General features: G+C 28.6%; 1 protein-coding gene across 2 annotated transcripts; it reads left to right on the forward strand.

The window, feature by feature from the left end:
• Nucleotides 1-7,291: 7,291 nt before the first annotated feature.
• Nucleotides 7,292-15,701, forward strand: LOC124491780 (uncharacterized). Of its 2 annotated transcripts, XR_012832527.1 has the most exons (4): nucleotides 7,292-9,263; nucleotides 10,699-10,925; nucleotides 11,036-11,714; nucleotides 15,470-15,701. XR_012832527.1 is itself a non-coding variant. In XM_047054480.2 (3 exons), exons 1-3 carry the CDS (start codon nucleotides 7,808-7,810, stop codon nucleotides 11,600-11,602), a joined length of 2,250 nt encoding a protein of 749 aa, XP_046910436.2. In that variant the 5' UTR covers nucleotides 7,374-7,807; the 3' UTR covers nucleotides 11,603-12,037. The 2 variants fall into 2 exon arrangements, 1 of the variants encoding a protein (XP_046910436.2); XM_047054480.2 differs by lacking the exon at nucleotides 15,470-15,701 and having other exon boundaries at nucleotides 7,374-9,263; nucleotides 11,036-12,037.
• Nucleotides 15,702-17,363: the final 1,662 nt, after the last annotated feature.

The raw sequence follows: 17,363 nt of genomic DNA on the forward strand, positions 1-17,363 counted from the left end.
TGTGATTAATTTTGAATAAAATAAAAAAATTTCGTAACTATACAAAAACCAAATTTTTTTTCTGGTTAGTTTTTGTGATCCAACATGAATCATTTCGAACCCATTTTGCAATCATATATCATACGTGTATCAGAGGGCAAAAAAAAGTAGAGCAACACACATACGCAGACACACAGAGAAAACTGATGACAAAAGATTTTTTTTTTATTTTATTTTAACCATTTAAAGCAAGGATTACAATGTAATCTATCATATAGATTTACGATTTATTAGCATGCGGTGAGGATTGTGGATAATTTTCATTTTACAAAAAAAAAATTAAATCTCTTCATGGAACATAATTTTTTTTTCTAAATTTAATTTAAATTGAGCTTGAATCAAAATCAAATCAATCCTCTATATGGCTATGTTGATCCTCTATGATCCGATCACAATGTCGTTATCAAAATGTCGTTTTTTTAAACAAAACAAAAACATGCCTGACATTAACCATGTTGATGATAATAATTCATTTATTAGATTTAACAATTATTGATATCATCCTTTTTTTTCCTAAATAAAATCCTTGCCATCCATTCAACCCGATTCTATCGTGTCACGTGTCTAGATATTCTGATTTAAAATAACACTAGCATATGCTTTTATTCTATTACATTATAAATCATTGCCATGTCTAAATGACCAATCATTGTAAACAAAACAAAACAAAAAAAAATTGAATTTCAACGGATTTCAAAGTGAAAAAATCAATTTATTTTTTATTCGGACAAAAAAAACCAATTTTTTTGATTGGATTCATACAATGTACAATTAAAATTCATGAATAATTGTAAACAGTAACAATAATTTGATTCCTGGTTGGTTGGTTCTATGGTGCCTTTGTGTGACAACGTCAAAACATTGAGCCACCAATATTGACTAAATGTGACTTGTGGTAATACATTATTGAGGTTTTTTTTTGATCATTTTGCCTCACCCATTATTAATATATTAAAATAATATTGTTGTTGTTGTTGTTGTTATGGTTATTATTGGTGGATCAACGAATGAATAAAAAAAATCACCGGGAGCGAAAAGTAAAAGTTTTCTTTCTTGAAAGCAAAATATTTGAATAATGAATAAGAAGATTAACACACACACACACACACACAATGAAAATCATACATAACGTAAACACACAGGAGAACATGTATAGTGACAAAAATCCAATTAAAACAAGCTTCAAAATCAAATTATGTGACAAATGGTACCCAAAATCCGGTTTACACACACACACACACACACACACATATATACCGGGAAAGAACAAGGATTTTGATTTTTTTTCTTTTTTTCGATTATTATATGAACAATACAGTTTAGTATAGAAACAAAAGAGATATTGATACGAAGGTATGCTGCCTGTCAATGTATATGACATTTTTCTCCTCATTCTTTCTTTCTTTCTTTCTCTAGTATATATATATAATGGTGACAACATTTTATACGATAAATGGAAAATGTCAACGCATAAAACCTGTTTGTGGAAATATGAAAAAAAATGACAAACAACGTACTATGACCAGAAACAAAAACGAATAATAAAAAAAAATGGAAGTCATTCAGTCAATCAAAGTAGTTTGCTTGAATCCATATACACAACCATATTGGTGGTGGTGGTGGTGGTGGACATTGACAGCTAGACATTGAACAGATTATAGTCACAAAGTGTTTAACAAGTTCCAAAAAAAAGAAGAATTTTTTTTTAATCAGATAGTCTCTTATAGCATAAGTGCACGTGGCAAAAAACAAATTTGCAAAAATTGATTGATTTGGACTTATTGACACACAACACACAACATATTGACAGGCTGATATTAAAATTCATTGATTGAATTCTGAATGTAAATATGTACAAGAAAAACAAACAAACAAACATACAAACCAATCAATTGAATCAAATGAAGAAGAAGAAAAAAAAAATGTAATCCGTTTGAAGAAGAGGATAGAAAAAAAATTGAAAAATAAAGTAATTGATTTACATGTGTCAAATGTTTAAATTTTTTTTGTTTGTTTATGTAGGGGAGAATTCGTTTTGGTTTATGGTCATAACAAGATGTCAAAAAAAAAATGTAAGAAAATGAATCCAATGAACAGATGAATGAACAAAATCAATAACTCACTTTCTCTAATCTAAACGCGTGTCAAGTCAAAGAATTTAAAGCCGCAACAATCAAACAAACGAAACCGCAAAAATTCATTTATGAATAATGAATACCACACACACACACACATGAACACACAATACAACGAAACAAATCTAACCAATTATATAAAGTTTGAACATTTTTAACCAAAAATTTTTTTTTCATTAAATTCGATTATTTCAATTTAAATATTTCGAATCAATTTGGTCAATATCAAGACAGTCTTTGTTTTAATCGATTTTCTCACAACAACAACAACAACAACAATGGAAAAAAAACTATTCTGCCTTCAATTCTTACTAATGATCAACAATATATATACATTGAACATTATAATGATAAAATAGAATATCGATCACACGTCTACAAATAATAATAAGTTTTGTGTGTGTGTTTGCGTCTCTATATTATCATCATCATCATTATTATTATTGGTAAACAGAATTCATCGGAGATTTTTTTTTCCTCTCTCCATACATTATTTGTTAAAACATACAATCCAAACGTTTGTGTGCGTGTTGTTTTGTATATATGTGTATTCCATAATGACCTATTGGCCGAAAGACAGCGTGTGGAAATGAAACGTACAATAGAGAGCAACAAAAAAAAAAGAAGAAACCAAACAAGAAAATATAATCAATCACCAGAATCGTTAGTAAAATAATGACTGGTGCTAAATGAAAACAAAAAAAAAACAAAGTTATAGTTTAGTTTCAAAAATCAAGAAAAAAAACTGAATGATTGAATGAATCAGAAATGGAAAATATCACCAACAATAATTGTTTTATGTCATTTCGGATTTTATTTTGTTTTGATTTTTTGCTCTCTATATATGATTATGATTATTCAGTGAGAATTCCGCAATCGATTGAACAGTATGCATGTTGTTTTTCTTATTCAAATTTTTTTCAATTTAATTGACTGTAACCAATCGTTACAAACAAGATGATCATCATCATCGATGATGATGATGATCATAATTATTACAACAACCACAACATGTACAAAATGTTATTAATTTCAAGTTGTTTTCGGTATTTTTTTTTGTTGTTGTTGCCAAAATGATTTCTCTCTTTTATTTACCATACACACATGAACAAAAAAAAATTTTTCTTTGTCATTTTCAACCAAAAAAAAAAAACGAAGAACTTTTGCAAGTCTCATGAGAGCTTTCATTCACACGATATTATGGATCTAGATTTGTCATCATCATCATCATCATCAATATATTAAATTTTGTTCACAGGTTCCAAATAACAAAATGTTACATGTGTATTATCCCCTTGAGTAATGTAATGTATTATATTGATTCATGAAGAATAAAAAAAAAATTCAACAATCATTTTCTCACGTCAATTATGGACATTTATGGTCGATACAAAAAAAAATCAAGTGATTGATTCTTTTTTTTCTAAATTTTTTTTTGATTTTTCCTATTGCCTCTCATTATTGTGTCAATAATAAATTCTAGAATTTTCTTTAATTTAATTGTTTTTGAAACATTAATATTTGAGATTTTTGTTTTTTTAAAATTTTTTCTACGAAAAAACAAAATCATAAATGAAATCAAAAACAATATTCGTTTTCATCATCATCATCATTAGAAAAAGGAAAACAATTGATCTATTAAGTTTGTCAATTGTTTGTTTATATGTATGTTTGTATAGACTTTAAGTTTATAGTTAACGAAAAAATAGAAAACACACAATTTTCCCTCTTTCTATCAATATCTGTCACGAATGTCACTATAGTAGTCAAACAATCACTTGATTGCTAATGATGATTTCCGTTGCCACGAACATTATTCATTCATTCTATTAATAAAAACTTTATGAAACACAAATTTGTTCAGTAATGTTTAATTATCATCATCATCATCATCATCGTAGACAATAACAAACAAACAAACAATGCCAACGTAACAACAACAACAACAACAACAACGGCTATTTGAAAGTCATTTTGATCATCAATCGAATCAATCGATAAAACGTTAGACGTCATAATAGATACACACAAACAGATCATACAGTTTCCTAATAAATATTTCTTAGGTTATTTCTGCTACCGAAAAATAGATTTATCGATTCTTCAATATTGATACAACAAAAATTTTTTTTTTTTTTTTAATTGATTGATTGCAATCAACCATCATATCAAATGATTGAATCAAATGCTATAAAAAAAACAGAAAAAAAATTTCATAAAATGACAATTTTAATTTACTTTTCCGCAAAGATAACTTAATAAAACAAAAACAAATTCTATAATTTTTAATCTATTTTCGTCCATTATAATCATGATTCATTTTTTTTAATTATAAAATGCGAATTTAGATTGATTCGTATCATAATTTCATTTATTGGGACTTGATTCCATCTCTGTGTGTGTGTGTGTTTGTTGTCCACCATTCACCAATTAAAAGATAAAAATAGATCAATTTGATTGATTCAAAACAATCATAATTTTATATGACAAAAATTAAGATCCAAATCAAATAAACATATTACACCGGTACACACACCACACACACACACAACACATTTATTTCAAATGATATGAATCAAAATATACAAATCCGAATCGTAGGTTTTCTTTTTTTATCTTTGTTCCAAATTTAATATTTTATTTACCTTTTAAAAACTTATAATAGTAATATTATTGACTTTGGGTTATTAATACTTGGGTTTCTTGGTTGTCATCGTCACTGATTCGTGGAATTTTTTTTATTTTGTCCATCATTGTGATAAAGTTATTGATATAGAATAAATAAAGACATACGGTGACAAACAAATGATAGATATATATTATTATTTTTATTTATAAACCTTTGCAACAATTGATAAGCTGTTTGTTAAAAAAATTTTTTTTTATTCATCTAACAACAACACAAAGAATAAATGAATGACATTGTTAAGATAAGAAACATGAAATAAAGATGAAATGATAATGGCTATAATAGAATAGAGATCAAATAATAAGATGAAATGATGAGGACCACTTGCTGTGTGTGTGTGTATTGATTATCTATCCTGCTGCTGCTGTTGTTGTTGTTGATAGTTAGTTAGTTAGTTAGTGGACAATGTCCACCAATGGACGCCATATGTGTTTTAGCAAGTGTTGTTGTTGTTATTGTTGTTATTGTTTCAATGCTATAAGCAATCATTTTGGTTTAATAATTAATCACAAACTATACTATAGAAAGACAAAACCTGGAAAACCTGACAATAATAAATAAAAAACAACTAGCTACTATATATGATGACAATAACAAATATCGATAATCGTCATTTAATGGTTTTCGTCAATGATGATCAACACGATCCTGATGATGATGATAATAATGATTCTATTCGTTATTTTTTTTTGTATCATCATTTGCAATGAAAAGAAAAAAATTTATTATTTTACCAACTGACAACGAAGAAAATGAATGATTTAGACAATTGAAATTGATATGATGTAGCTGATAATGATGATGATGATGATGATGATGGCCTATCAATTCGTTATGGACAATTGTAATTGACGGATAAATCAATAATAATAATTGATGATTTGTGAATAATTTACGGAATTAATCCAATATATATATACACTTGTAGTGGATGATATGAAAAAGAAAAAAAAAAGAGAAAAATATTTTTCATTCATTTATGATGATGGATTGCATTCATGATCATCTTCATAATAATTATTTTTTTAAACATATTTAGTATTACATGTCATCTTAATTGAACGACTAGTTCAATCTTTTTTTTCTACTTTTTTTTTAATATTTTATCCACATAATATTTTGATGATATATATAAAAAAAAAATAATGAAAAAACATCTTCGCTTCTTACATACTTGTCATCAATACTTAATAACATGTATTGGATTGGATTAATATAGTCAGTAAATCGATAATGAATGAATGACAAACGATGACATAAATTGAACTAATTAATCAACCTATAGTGCAATTCTTTTTCATTTTAAATGTTTTCTTCAAATACAAAATAGTGAATTATCTTGCTTTTTTTTATTTTACTCATCATTAGCCATCATTAGCCATCATGTATGATGATGAGTTTCCGGAATCAAATTTTTTTATTTTTAATTATTATAACATTAACAATCTGGCTACATCCTTCCAACTAGCAGCAACATCATCCAAAAGAAAAAAAAACTAGATAAAAAAATCGAATGAATGCGCAAAATCAGTTTGGTCAGTTTCATTTTTTTTTGGTTGTGATTTATACGAAAAAAAATTGATTTTTTTTTGTATTGTAATTTTTCCCCTACCTCTCAATTCTTGCAAGTCTAAGGTCAGTAGTAGTAAGACTTTTCATTACATGTATACATGTGGTTACATTTTCTATTTGATGTTATTATGGATGATGATGATTATACAATGACAATGATGGTGTGTTTAATGTTGGACAAATAATCGTCTAATAAGTCTAATGTGTGAGAGAGTGTATGTATATATAACGTCAAAATATTATATTTGAAATACGAACAGAAATAAATTCACACATATAACAATAACAACAATATATAATATATAAAAAGAGAAATAAAAATGAACAAGAAGAATAAGATGAGAAAAAAAACAACAACAACAACAACCACCATAGATAGCATCAACAACAATAACAACAACCAAGTATCATAAGTTTTTTTTGTTGTATTTTGTAGTAAATAAATATCAATATCAATTGAGTTAATGAATGATTTGAATGGATATTGAAAGGAAACATAATAAAGAGAGAAAGAGAACTGAAAGGGAACAAACAAACTAGCACAGAGAAAATATTTAAATTCTAAAGAGAATAAACTTGAATATATAAAAAACTAGGATCCACCTTCAGTATCCATATCACAATGAAATAATATTTAATTGGGCGGTCCATAATGTGCATCATTCACTCACTCACACACACACACACACAATGCAAATATCTATTATATATATCGTAGTAAAAACAGTATATGTTTGTGAATGTTGTAGTGGTCGATTCAAGATTGTATCATCAAATAGGCGGTTTTCATTATATACAGGCAAACGAATTGTTTATACACATGTAATTTGGATTGCTATGGTGTATGTGTGTGTGTGTGTGTGTGTATGTTTGTGGATATTCATTGATATTGTGTATGTGTGAATCTTGTACCTCCTTTGATTGTGTATTCATTTATAAGATTTTTTTTTTGCTCGTTCAATATTTGTCGTTGATCACCATCAGTTTGTATTCTCTGTGTTTATTACACCAGGCAAACATTTTATTTTTTTTTTGGTAGAAATATAAAAGAAGTTGAAAATTTCTTCTCTCTATTCATTTTGATTTTGATTTTGCTTTTTGTTTACCTTCAACCATTCTGGTGATCTTTATTATTTATATAGAATTCTTGATGAATAACAATTGAATAATTCTTTTTTTTTTGTTTGCCAGTTTGAAAATTTTTATTTAATTGTTTATATAAGTGAATGTATGTATGAAAATCTTCATCATCAAATATACAGATGTTAATTACATTACCATCATATCATAAATATTCATCATCATAATCATTATCATCACCATCATCATCAACAACGTTAATCGTCTTTAAATGTGGCCGGCTAGCTATTAAATGATGCAATTAAGTGGACAAACGTTGATAGCTGCAAATCTAGCAGAACCAGTGTTTTTCAATAATGAACTAAATTTCAACACTAGGTCCCATTATCATAATCATTTTGAAATTTCTCATCGTAACAGTAATCAAAGTAGTATTAATAATCATAATCATCATAATATAATAATCAATGAGGATAGACTTCGATTTCAGCTGAATCCGCAACAAATTATGAGTCAGAATAAAAGCTTAACAGCTACCTCACCAATGACAATGGTTCATAATAGTTTGCTCAATTCAACGGTCAATCAAGCCGAAACAACAATGTCAAATAAAGTAGGAAAATATGTTCGAGAAATTAGCTCATCACCATTATCGGTCAGTGCCGAATCAAATCATTCAACATCACCGATCTCTTCTCCATGTAATGGAAAATCAATTGATAGTGATGATGATGAACGTATCTCTGTTTCATCACCACCAGTTAAATCTCATCAAGTATCATCGATCTCGAATTATTCGATGCCAAATCAATTGGCCAAATTATATGGTTATTCATTGGGTCAAGGTCTTCCGAATCAATTTTCATTTTCATTTGGATTTCCATTTCCCTACGGTCAACAATATGATCTAAATTTAGCAAACAATTTGTCCAATCAACAATGTTCTCAGAATAGTAATGCACTTCCTAAACAAACAAAACCATCAACAAATTTTTCTGTTGCTTCATTATTGGCTGGTAGTGGCGATAATGTTAGTAATGAAGATAATAAACATTCTGAAGATTCAAACAAGATAATTAACGTGAATCGTAATTGCTCATATTCTGAAGGTGAAGATGATGATGATATTGACGAAGAAATGGCCGAAGATTCAGCTGTCAAATCATCATTGGAAAAAATAAACAAAGACAATGAGGATGATGATGATGAAGAAGAAGCTGTCGATATGAGCAATAGAAATCAAGAAAGAAAAATTTCGGTTACACGTCTAAGTGCAAGTCTTTCACCATCACATCAACTATCACCACCGAATAGCCGTAGTAATAGTCCATTTTCATCGGAATTTAATAAATCTTCCGATAGTCAACAAACATCAAAGAATTTAACACATCAAATGAATGTTGATTCAATGTCGGCTGCATTACAACTTCAATTGGCAGCAGCAGCAGCGGCTAGACATCGATTCTCAGTTGATGGAATTATGTTGAACAACAGTCAGACACCGGGTTCACATCCATTGTTTTCTACACATGGTCAAACACATCCATTAATATCAGGTGGACCATTACATCATCAAGCAGCAGCTACATTATCAAGTGGTGGACATCCACCAACACATCAACCACCAACATGGCTTCCACATCCAGCAGGACCACATCATGGTCTTGGTGGTCTTCCTGGTGCACATCCGTTGAATCCATTTCATCATTGGCTTGCCCAGGCATCTGGCCCATTATCACCATCACACAGTAAGTTTTTTAGTAATAAAGTTATTAAAGTTTTCTGTTGTTTCAAAACCATGTAGAACAAATAGACAAACATATAATAAAATACAATGCATAAAAACTTAATAATAATGAATAGACAAATTAATAATTATGGTCGTAAATGAAAAAGAAAATTTATTTATTCATTCTCTCTATACACTCACGCATTTAAACAATTAACAATAGAATACACGCATTCAAAAAAAAATCATCATCAAAAATATTTCAAAATATTAATGGTCCATTTGGTCGTTATGTTTATGTCGTTATGCTCATGAATAAGTGTGTGTGTGTGTGGTTTCCACTATAAACCAAGAGAAAAAGATTTGTTTCCTAGAATTGAAATGAAATGGACACACAGGGCACACACACATACACACATAAAAATCATTAGTTTGTTAATCTAGTTATAATATTATGTTTTTCATGATGATGTTGATGATAAAAATGGTCATCGGTCATTTAGTATGATATTGGATTCCTTTTTAGTTCAAGTGGAATCAAGTTTATGTTGTGTTGAATAGTGAACAAGTTATAATGGCTTAACCTGGCAAGCAACATTCCATTAAAAATTATAACAAGCTTTAGATTGTATATATTCATATGTATGCTTATGATGATTATTGATCACCTTTACTATCTGAGTTGTATTTCTATTGTAGATATTATATATGAAAACATTTGGGTGGCAAATAAATTATCTAGCTAATAGTTATTATTTCTTGTTTGTTATAAACACAAATTTCATCAAATTTGATTAGAATTTGACAGTCAAAACAGTTTTTTTTCTTCTGGTAATCTAAATAAAAATTGCCATGTAAAAAAAATACACAAACAAATTAAAAATGACAAAGTGAATTTCATTTGTATAGTTGTAATAATTCCATATTATTTTAGTTTCAATTTGAACAATAAAAATATGGCCAATACCGGTTGTAAAATGACCGATCGGTCTCTAAGGAAATAACGAATTTATTTTTTTTTAATCCTATTGTTCAGCTTGTTTTAATCAATTTATCAGAACATTATGAATATGTGTTCAAAGATTAGTCAGCATGAATGGGTTGACAAATGTAGATTTCGTATTTCCTTAGAAAAAACTCTTGGACAATCAATTAACAATTAGCTTCTTACAAATCTTTTTTTTTTTGCAACAGCCAACAAAACACCATACACACATAGACACATAGGCAACAAAAAACTATAATCCACCAAAAAGTCAATGAACAAAATAATGGTAGTGTTTGTAAAACAGCAAACTTTTAATGCATGAATGCCTGGATTATCTATCAACATGCACAAATTCATTGGTCTATTGAATTTTAGCTCTAATGAAAATATGTGTCTACTAAGTCATTAACTTTTAATGCAAATGATTATGATGTAAAATAATGTTTTAAATTTTTTTTTTCCATAGAACCTGGTGATCCACCAAGAATACCTGTGAAATGTGCATTGAGAAAACATAAAAGCAATAGAAAACCTCGTACACCGTTCACAACACAACAATTATTGGCATTAGAACGAAAATTTCGTAATAAACAATATCTTTCCATTGCTGAGCGTGCTGAATTTTCTAATAGTCTTAATCTGACTGAAACACAAGTGAAAATATGGTTTCAAAATCGTCGAGCTAAAGAAAAGGTGAATATTAGTTAGAAAGAGGAAAAGATTTGCATTTCAAATTACAATGTCAACAAATATTTAACCTATGTTTGTTATTTTTTTTTTATTTAAATTAATTTTTTGAACAGCGATTGAAAGAAGCTGAAATTGAAAAACTTCGTCTATCAACACGACCATTTCCGGGACCATTTGGACCATTTCCAGGCCTTCCAAATGGACATCCATTTGTTGGTTTTAATGGCAATATTGCAGCTGCAGCCGCGGCCGCTGCTGCTGCATTAGCAAGCAGTAATCAAGCACAGCCGAATGGTGGTAATAAAAATTGTCCACTAGCACCACCACCTTCATCGACTACAAATACGAATTCTACTTCTGAAACCGGAGCAAATTCAATATTTGCAACATTTCATAATCTTAATTCTTATGGTCAGCCATCGCCATCGATAACATCATCATCATCATCATCATTAACAACTGCAACAACGACAAGTAGTCATTCAAATACATTATCGACAACAATAACACCTTCCAATAAATTATCATCATCATCATCTACAAAAACGGCGACAACAACATCAACAACGAATGCAGTATCATTGCAACAATCATCATCATCATCATCATCAGAACCATCATCATCTTCAGCTATACATCGAAATTCAACATCAAAATCATCAAAATCTGTACAAAAATAAATATTACACATTAATAATAAAAATACAAATGAAAATATCAAAGTAAACGTTCCGATATTTCATTCAAGATTATGTTATTATCATCATTGATCATTGATTCCTATCGATTATGGTATGCTGTGAATTTTTTTTTTTCTAAATACTTACTTGTTGTGTGTGTGTTTGTATATAAATATTTGTAAGTGTAAATTGATTACATATCATCATCATCAATATTATTTGAAATATTCATTTAAACACACACACATTTATGATCGGGTATACGCACATTCCACACAAACATAGTTATCATTTCATTATCATCATCATCATCACCATTATTATTATTCTTATTATTAAACCATCAATATTATTTGTATATTTGAACATTTCTTTACACTTACACACATTTGAAATAAATTACATAAAGGACAATGTATTATTCTACTTAAAGAAGATTATTCTGCTTTTATATTAATTTTAATTTCATTGATATTGCCGTGTATGTGTGTGTGTGTGTGTGTGTGACGTTGACCACAATTGAATCGATTTTGATTTGATTTATAAACTGAAAAATTTTCCAGATTAATCATCAAACTCGATGGTTAAGCAAATAATCATTGAGTCAAAAAATGACCAGAAAAAAAATTAAAGTAAAAGAGCAAATAATAATAATAATAATAAAAAATTGTTAATAGAAATTCCGGTCAAATTCGTTTCGCTTTTATAAAAAAAAATGTTTCATTATCACGAATAATGATGATAATGATGATGATGAGATGAATATTTTTTTTTTACCCAACAAGTATTTTGACGTGATATCGTCATAAAGAAAGTCGTGTGTATACGTAAATCTCACAACGGGGAAGAAGAGTAAGCAAACGAAATGAGAGAGAGAGAAAAAAGGTGGCGATTTCCGACGGTTTTTTTTTCATTGTTCGATTCGTTGATGTAGTTTTATGGCCATTGACACGATGACATTGACAATGATGATGATGATCGGATATATACGATTGAATAAATGAATGGAAACAAATCATTCAAACATTTATTTTACTATACACATGAATGTCATATCATCATCATCATCATCATCAATATGGCAATCGGAATCAAGCCATAATATAGAGTGGCCATAATGGTCATAGTGTCAGCATCAGGCTAGTCACATGCCGCGTATTTATGATCATAAATTGAATATATTAATATTTTGTTTATTGTTATATTATAATAACAATTATGACAATGATACAATCCGATGCGGATATTGGTATTTGTATTCGCGTGCCATTTAAGTTCTTTAATAGTGAATCAATTTTTTTTTCTTCATAGTTTGATTCAATCAAAAAAAAAAATGGATAATGATTATGATGATGATGATGATAATGCAGAAAAATATGAAACCATATACATCAACCACATTATTCAAATTCATTTATAATCGAATTTTTATTTTTTTTTTTTTTTGTTATGAATCATTCACAATAAACATTTTGATTCAATCTCATTAAAGGTATATATATATGAAAATATTAATTCATTTCATTCGAATGAACATATTGTACACACATACAAATGGTAAATATTGAAATAAAAAACAAAAATTAACTGAAAATAATTACAATTACAATTACAATCAAATGCTCTGATATGTGCACCAAAAAAAAAAAAAAAGAAATGAGCTTTATGCATTTGTCTACGATATATACGTTTCATTAAATTATAATCAACTTATTCAATCATTTTATTATTATCATTACTAATGAACAGACAATTAGGAGAATTAGAAACAACGAATATAATTGATTAATTCATTAACGTTTTTTTTTATACTCGATTGCTTCATATCTCTCATTCTCCCTCTCTTTCTCTCTCCCTGGTAATGATGAAGTTAAATGATGTGTAGTTTTTTTTTGGCCAAAATATTAGATCCGATAATGTACGCCATGTGTACATATATTTATATAATAATGAATCGTTTAATGTTTGTTGAGAATTTGGAATCATAAATCATTGCTCATTTACCCACCACGACCGTCGTCATCAACAATGAAAGAAAACGGTTGCCCAAATTTTATGAACAAAGATGCTGCAATTCATTTCTTTGTCATAATGTGATGATGATGATGATGCACGTTTTTTTTCGATTCAAGAATATTGCATGAAAAAGTTTTTTTTTAAGAAAAAAAAGTAAATGCATAGAATGGAAAAAAAACTTGATTCATTTCATTTCAAGTTGGTAATCGTGTATATGTCATTTCGTTGTAGTCGTCTTTTATAGAATCAAATGTTTCATATCAAAAGTTCCATTCAGGCAATAGTTATTTAATAATGAAATAAAAAAAAAGAAGAAAACTCTTATCTTTGCACAATTAATTAATTAGCTAATTAATTATAAGCTTAACAAGCGATGACAAGGTGTGGCTATGGAAAAGCTGATAACAAAAAAAGGCACGAGAAAATTCAAACCAATTTCATGTAAAGCGAGAATTTGAAAAAATATAAAAAAAAATAAATCGCACTTTCATGGTTCTATAAAAAAAGGCGTTTGATCTTCAGGAATTCATTCGATCGAGATAAATGGAATAATAAAAAAATGAATTCGTTCATTCAATAAATGAATGAATGTGAAAAAAAACCTCATCACCATCGCCAACATTTGAACACTTTTTTTTCGTTGAAGAGTCGTGATTATGAGGTGTTGTTGAGACCATCATCATCATCATCATCATCAATTCAAAGAATGAAAATATTTGATTGTAATGATGAGTGTGTCGTGACTTTATTCAATAACGACAAGCCATAGGCCGGCAAAACAATTCGAGAATAGGAAAAAAAAAGATTTGCGGAAAAAATTTGCGCACCAACACACACACACTCACACTCACACGATAGCGATGGACATCATTTTCAAATTACACATTTAAATTATTTAATTGTTTTCAAGCCAATCTAGACAATTCATGATGAATGGCTGAAATAAATTGAATGAATGAATGAATGAATAAATGTTAAAAAAAAATAGAACCTCGTCCGTCATTCTTTTTTTTCAATTATCATCATTTCGTTATTCGGGGATAATTGAATTTTTTGTTTTCTCTTCGTCTTTTTCTTCTTCTTCTTCTTCTTCATGACAATCATGATTCAAATGGCCAATATGAAGAAGCCATATCCTTCATCAAATCAAAATCACACAAGGCGAAAATGTGTGGCTAGCAAAAAAAAAAAAATTCCATCAAAAATGAATTGTCCATAAATTAGTTAATTAATTGCTTGTGATGACATGCCATTCCATATATCCTATCATTACGTTATATGAATGATAATAATGATGATGCTACGAACTACCACTTGGCTGTTGATAATATATTTTAAAAAAAAAATTATCAATTTTAGATGAACTGCCATGAGATTAGTTGGAAAGATAATGTATATTTTTTTTCTTTGCTGCATTCCCCGCCAACAGAAAAAAAAATGTTAGCCAAAGCTAATTAGACCGAAAATGAGCTGCAAATATAATATTCAATTAACAGGTTCTCATTCATTAGACATAATCATCATTATAATCAGTATACACACACACAGAGAGAGAGAGATGATATGTATAGCATAGCATCAATGGTGGCCCAGGCCACGATCTAGATCGTGAAATATATAGATCCTATCATGGTCGATGATGGTTGTGTTGGTAATAATGATGAAAGCAATGGTTGCAATGAAATAGAATGAAATTGCAAGTGTATACATGTGTGATAGATAAATGCATTCATACGAATGATCACACACACACACACACATGTATATATCGTAGTTTTTCTATTATTGATTTTCGCTTCCATTTTGTTTAATTAACAAAAAAAAATTCTTTTTCTCTTGCTCCTTCATTAGATGGTGTGGTGAGCATCGTGGTCATTATAATTATCATCATCATCATCATCATCATTATAATCATTACGGGCATTATGGAATCGGATGGAAATAAACAATAATGATTTCAGCATTGAATTATCATCACGAGATTGACCATTAATTTTATTTTTTTTTCCTATAAATATTAAATCGAATTGATCGATTTTTTTTTCTAGTTGTAACTGCAAAAAAAACGTGTCCATTTGCTAAATATGAATTGGTTTATGAATGAATTCAATGAACTTATGTTCATTTATCGTTAATGATTATAATCTTCATCACTTTTTTTTTCGGTCAGCTACTTCTATTCATTTTTTCTCATTTGTTCATATGCATTATTATCATCATCATCATCATCATCATTGTGGTCAGTTCTTTTTCAATCCAAAAAAAAAAAAAGAAAATAGAAAATTTTCACTCATTTGGCTATTTCGCAATCGGTTAGCAAATTAATGTTCGTGTGTGCAAGTTGTCAATCTTCCACCTTCTTCTTGGTAAATGAGCCATAACTAAATTGTTGAATTACTGGTCACCATCTATTTGCAGTTTTTTTGTTTGTATGTGTATATGTCATCCGAGATGAACAGCATGACATAGTAAAGATTGTGTCATCTAATGGAAAGAAATTGGAAAAAGAAAAAATTCTTATTATAAAATGATGATGATTATACATACACACACACACACATGCACTAGAGACAGAAATGAGTAAAAAAGAATGATCGATCATGTTATGGAAATACACACACACACACACACACACAGACACCAACAATCAAAAAACTAATTTATCATTTTCATTAATCATTATCAATTGAAAAAAAGTTTTTTTTTTTGCTATTCTAATTCAAACATATCAGATAATCATCAAATAAGAGTATAAAACTCATCATTTAGTATCTTTCTTTTCTATCCATTTTATAGACAATCGATCAATAAAAAGTTGACCAAATTTGTTTCAACGATTAATAATAATAATAACAATCATCATTGCATAAATATGTGTAGGTAGCTGATAATAGAACAGAAAAAAAACAGATTTTCCAGAGTAGAAAAGAAATTAAAATCAACAAAAATATATTCGGTGTGGACACACACAAACACACAAGGTGACAAGTGGTCAACTATATTAAATATATAAGGGGCAAAAAAAGATCAGATTTTTTTTCCCACACATACCAACAATTGCCCACACACAAACATAAACTGAAACATTTATTTCTTCTTATTTGTCGTTATCTACCGCTCTCCGTTTTGACAATCTTTTGGCACCTCTTTATCATCATCGACATCAGCATTCAGTGTCATTAGTTGTTTTTTTTTTTGGTCAATTTTGAAGTTTTAATTGATGACATCTATTTAGTCATATATAATAGTGATAATTTTTTTTCAGGAATTTGCATAGCTCAAGATATGATATGAATGCCAACAGGTTTTAAATTGGAAAAAAAGTCCATTTCTAGAAAATATTGAGAGAAAAAAACATCAAAGACAAGTTGTTTAATTACAGTGTTATTACATCGACAACACACACACACACACGAAAATTTTCACGTTTATTCACACACACACACACACATAGCTAATACAGACAGATAAACAGTGATCCAAAAGTGATTGATACATCCCATTTATGCTCGTTAAATCGTTCGTAAACATTCAATTATTAAAATGAATAGAAGGAATGATAATAATAATAATAATAAAATTTGATTCAAATTGAAACAAATCAAAACAAATCAAATCAAATCCTATTTAATGCTTTTTTTCTTCTTTTTTTCATGTAAAAGATCTCGATAAAGAAGGCAATCTCGGACAGTTTGTGTATTAGTATAAAAATTGAAAATATTTTTTTTTTCTTCTTCTTTTTTCT

This window comes from Dermatophagoides farinae, chromosome 1, assembly GCF_024713945.1.
Source record: "Dermatophagoides farinae isolate YC_2012a chromosome 1, ASM2471394v1, whole genome shotgun sequence".
Lineage (NCBI taxonomy): Eukaryota > Metazoa > Arthropoda > Arachnida > Sarcoptiformes > Pyroglyphidae > Dermatophagoides > Dermatophagoides farinae.

Coding starts and splice junctions, on each gene's coding strand:
- LOC124491780 (XM_047054480.2), top strand. CDS start 7,808: ATGATGCAATTAAGTGGACAAACGTTGATAGCTGCAAATCTAGCAGAA. Junction 9,264..10,698: donor CCCATTATCACCATCACACA/GTAAGTTTTTTA, acceptor TTTTTTCCATAG/AACCTGGTGATCCACCAAGA. Junction 10,926..11,035: donor ATCGTCGAGCTAAAGAAAAG/GTGAATATTAGT, acceptor TTTTTTGAACAG/CGATTGAAAGAAGCTGAAAT.